This window comes from Nothobranchius furzeri, chromosome 10, assembly GCF_043380555.1.
Source record: "Nothobranchius furzeri strain GRZ-AD chromosome 10, NfurGRZ-RIMD1, whole genome shotgun sequence".
Taxonomy (NCBI): Eukaryota; Metazoa; Chordata; class Actinopteri; order Cyprinodontiformes; family Nothobranchiidae; genus Nothobranchius; species Nothobranchius furzeri.
The window spans coordinates 48,816,784-48,821,126 of record NC_091750.1 but is presented as its reverse complement, the minus strand read 5'-3'; the positions used below and the strand labels follow the sequence as shown (position 1 = coordinate 48,821,126).

At 44.9% G+C, this 4,343-nt stretch overlaps 1 protein-coding gene across 1 annotated transcript; it reads left to right on the top strand.

Moving 5' to 3' along the window:
- The first annotated feature begins 243 nt into the window (after positions 1 to 243).
- LOC139072218 (transgelin-like) lies at positions 244 to 4,135 on the top strand. The gene is made up of 5 exons (XM_070555721.1): positions 244 to 381; positions 2,819 to 3,005; positions 3,158 to 3,329; positions 3,471 to 3,573; positions 3,661 to 4,135. Exons 2-5 carry the CDS (start codon positions 2,826 to 2,828, stop codon positions 3,809 to 3,811), a joined length of 606 nt encoding a protein of 201 aa, XP_070411822.1. The 5' UTR covers positions 244 to 381; positions 2,819 to 2,825; the 3' UTR covers positions 3,812 to 4,135.
- The last annotated feature ends 208 nt before the right edge of the window (positions 4,136 to 4,343 follow it).

Below are 4,343 nucleotides of genomic sequence, written 5' to 3'. Positions count from 1 at the left end.
ATCCTCGTCTTGTTCTCTGGTGGTGGAACGGCACATTTTAAGAATTCTTTTCAGTGACCGCACCACTCTCAAGTCACATGTTCATTTTTTTTCTCCTTTTCTTCCTGTTTTATTCCTAAATAAGGAATTTCAATTGAGTGGGGAACAGGAGACGGCGCGTATAGGGGCGGGCCAGTGAGCTCTCTCTCTCTCTCTCTCTCTCTCTCTCTCTCTCTCTCTCTCTCTCTCTCTGTGTGTGTGTGTGTGTTAAATCATACTCTTCAGACAGGGGGTGTTTGCTGTATTTGAGCTGCTGGAACTCTGAGCAGTGGTAGTAGAAGAGGAGCGTGTGAACACATCAGCACTAGACCACCTGTATCCACCTGAGAGCTACAACACAAAGTAAGTTCAAACTCTTTCATCTCTCTTTTCTGGATTCTCCACAATCAAAAGATGTCCTTGTTGGCTCAGAGCCTTTGTGGCTCACTCTTAGCTGGAAACACAAAAAAGACTAAAACTTATCCTACCCCACCCTCTCTTGTCGTCTTCTTTCCTCTCACACACACTCGGTTAATCACAGACTCAGATGGAGCTCCTAAAAGTTAATGATGTAATGTTTCTGTACATTCCCTTCATGTGAAAGGTTGTTTCTCATTTTCCTTCTTGCTTTATTTGCTCACGATGTGCAACGCCCAACAGTTTCAAGGAACATTAACTCACTCTTGCTTCAGGAAATGGTTTCAAATCTATCACGCATGTGAGATAAACTTCTGACACTTTCTGAGAAAACTGAAAGGCAAACAGCGATATCAGCTGTTTGATCAGCATTTTCTAAAGAGATCTTCAAGCTAACGTCTTTTGCAACAAGAAAGTTATGAAACCCCTCATAACGGATGACTGCGAGTGTAAATGACATGAAAGTGTTTTGGCAGGGTATGCCGAACGTAATAAAACAAGAACTAATTCATGGTGGAGGAAGCTCCAGAGTTCAAATGTAAATCAGGATTAGTAGGAAAAAGAGTGTGTGTGAGAAAACACATCGTTGTGTCACTGAAAAATAGAAAAGCAGCTGAGGAGATTAGCACATTATCCTGGTGCACGTGGTTCTGTGAGGTCAATCATTTGTTAGATGTGATTAAACTAGAAAGATGTTTCTGAAGCCTGAAATCTAATTTGGTGACACTGGAGAACAAAGTCCTTGTGTGTTCAAGAAGCTGCAGGACGATAATCAGATTGTTACACACGCAGAGACTCAACAAGGGGAGCTAGCTCACATTCGCTGATGACCTCGCTGACCTCTGCAGCAGGATGTTGAGGGGGTGTTGCTGTGACTCTGTGATTACAAGATGTTTAAAGAAACCATTACAGGACACTCCCAGTTCTCAAAGTCTGCATGCAATCCTCTCAAACCGGCACCAGCTGCATCTCACAATCAAACTCCCCGAACAAACATCACCAAAATGTTCTGAAAGAACTTTGACGAGTGATTTGTGGTGGAACAAAACTCTGGTCTGACAAAAGCGATTAATCTGAACCTGATTGTTCACCCAGATGAGTCCTGATGTTTGCAGCTGCAGAATGTAACCCGGGCATGTCAGGGCGTCCCAGATGGAGCTCTTCTGATTGAGAAACACTCTTTCACTGTTTTTCTTTTGTTTCTGCAACAACAAGCTGATTCTGGAATAACTTGGAGGACAGGAAGACGCTCATCCTCCACATATCTGCTGCAACCACAAACAGAGAAAGGAGACAACTTGCTAGTGATCTATGGCAGCTGTAATTTGGAGGATTTGTCAAACTTTCATCACATTGCTATGCTGGACTGACAAGACTCTGTTTTGCCAGAGATGAGATGGGAGTGTCTTAATGCCCTGGAGGGAATAGGAGCATGTGTCACGGAGGGAATGAGACCAGGTTTTCAAGAAAACAGGTTCTTGCACAAATACAGAAGCTTTAAAGGCAAAAAACAAAGCAAATCGTTTAAATTCATAGGGGTCTGAAGCATGCACATGTTCAGGCAGGAGGGGAAGAAAGCAAGCAGGAAACTTTCCTATCTGGAGCATCGATGCAGTATCTGGAATCTTGGAAAGGCAGATCTGTGTAATTTTATGATTTAAATCAAAACATACATTGCAACATCAGACTGTCTGGATGCACGCAGTGTTTGCTGTATGGTAAACTTTGTTTCCATGGTGACTAACTGTGTTGTTTTTAGATTCATCTGTGCACAGAAGTGCTTTTGTCAGAGGAAGGGAAGGAAGTGACAGCAGAATGAGCAAACAGGATGCTGGAAGCAGGGCGGTTCTGCTAAGAGGAAGTTCATACAGCATTAATAAGTGAGATAGGACGGCCATAATTACTTAAAGAGAGCAGCAGGGCTGTAATTCTGCAAGACGTTCAGCACTTTAATTTACACGGGACAAAATGTCTTGGTTGGATAATTGCACTGGCATGGTCTGGATAATGGAAAAACACCCTGACTGTTGAGTGCATTTTTTTATATGCAAGCAAAGAAAGAGTTCTGTTGTGTTTTAGAAAAGAGTAAACACATTGTAACCCTGCCCTCAAACATCCAGTGGTTTCTACTCTTCCTCCTATCAGTGCTGCAGATTTCCCATTTAACCGCCTTCTGATTGGTATTCATTCCATCAGAAAGCAAAATCCCAGCAATAAAACATTCTACCTTCATCCACCTGAACAAAATGCTTAAGAAGCTCATTCATTAGGACATAACTGAAATTGGCTGAAAGCCAAGAGTTTAGGTGTATTGGTGGATTAAGCGATGTGTGAGTGTAGCGACATCCATCAAACATCTAACGTCAACGCTCCCTCCCAACAGGATCAGCATGGCAAACAGAGGTCCTGCCTACGGTTTGAGCCGCGAGGTCCAGAGTAAGATCGATAAGAAGTACGACCCAGAGCTGGAGGGGAGGCTGGTGGAGTGGATCGTGGCTCAGTGTGGCTCTGGAGTGGGACGGCCTCAGCCGGACAAGACGGGCTTCCAGAACTGGCTCAAGGATGGATGTGTGAGTGTTGGGTCTGGAGACATGGAATCAGCAAAATTGGCTTATGTAACTCACATTGGTGTGTGTGTGTGTGTGTGTGTGTGTGTGTGTGTGTGTGTGTGTGTGTGTGTGTGTGTGTGTGTGTGTGTGTGTGTGTGTGTGTGTGTGTGTAGGTGCTCTGTGAGCTCATCAACAGTCTGTATGGGGCCAGCAAACCAATCAAGTCCATCAAAACCTCCAGCATGGCCTTCAAGCAGATGGAGCAAATCTCCATGTTCCTCAAAGCTGCTGAAAGTTACGGGGTCATCAAAACCGACATGTTCCAGACCGTAGACCTCTACGAGGGTGAGGCAACGGGCAGATCTCATTTACTTTTGTAACAATGTCTCCTTTAGTTGAGGAGGTGAAGTTGTGTTCAGAGGTGGAGAACACAAATCTGTTCCCTTCATGCATATCTGTTCATGTGAGATTGTTTCTGGTCTGCAGGCAAAGACCTGGCTGCTGTCCAGAGGACCCTGCTGGCTCTGGGCAGTTTGGCTGTCTCAAAGAGTGATGGGAATTACAAAGGAGATCCCAACTGGTTCCCTAAGTAAGATTTCTTTTGTCACCATCAGTGAATACATCTCAACAAAATGAGTGTGAGAGACAAGAGGCTGAAAGGTGTTTCTGAATGTAGGAAGTCACAGGAGAACAGGAGGGACTTCTCCGAGGACCAGCTGAATGAAGGCAAGAACGTCATCGGCCTGCAGATGGGCACAAACAGAGGAGCATCTCAGGCCGGCATGACAGGTTACGGCCGGCCGAGGCAGATCATCAACAACCCCTGAACCAAAACTGGTTCCGAAGACCCGCCTTCCTTCTGCCCTCTGAGAGGCCCGTGAGCTGGGACAGAGAGACTCTCTCCTCGGCCGTGAGGAGAAATGTGACCTGACGGTTTTCAACACAACTGGACCAAATTAAGGACCAAAAAGAGCGTGTGCAAATATCACACACACACACACACACACACACACACACACACACACACACACACACACACACACACGCACACACGCACGCACACACACACACACACACACACACACACACACACACACACACACACACACACACACACACACACACACACACACACACACACACACACAGACTGTCATTTTAAAGCTTGTTTCTGTGCAAATGTCATAAATAGTTATTGTTTTACTCATTGCAGACAACTCCCTGAATGGCCTCTGTGTGTAGAAACAGAGTTTATGATCTGAATGGGGTGAAGAATGTCCTAATGTTTACGCAGAAGGTATTTTTTACTGTTAATGGTCAAATGAAATGGTGAAATGGGCCGTTTTAAAGATGGCTGCA

Coding starts and splice junctions, on each gene's coding strand:
- LOC139072218 (XM_070555721.1), top strand. CDS start 2,826: ATGGCAAACAGAGGTCCTGCCTACGGTTTGAGCCGCGAGGTCCAGAGT. Junction 3,006..3,157: donor ACTGGCTCAAGGATGGATGT/GTGAGTGTTGGG, acceptor GTGTGTGTGTAG/GTGCTCTGTGAGCTCATCAA. Junction 3,330..3,470: donor GACCGTAGACCTCTACGAGG/GTGAGGCAACGG, acceptor TCTGGTCTGCAG/GCAAAGACCTGGCTGCTGTC.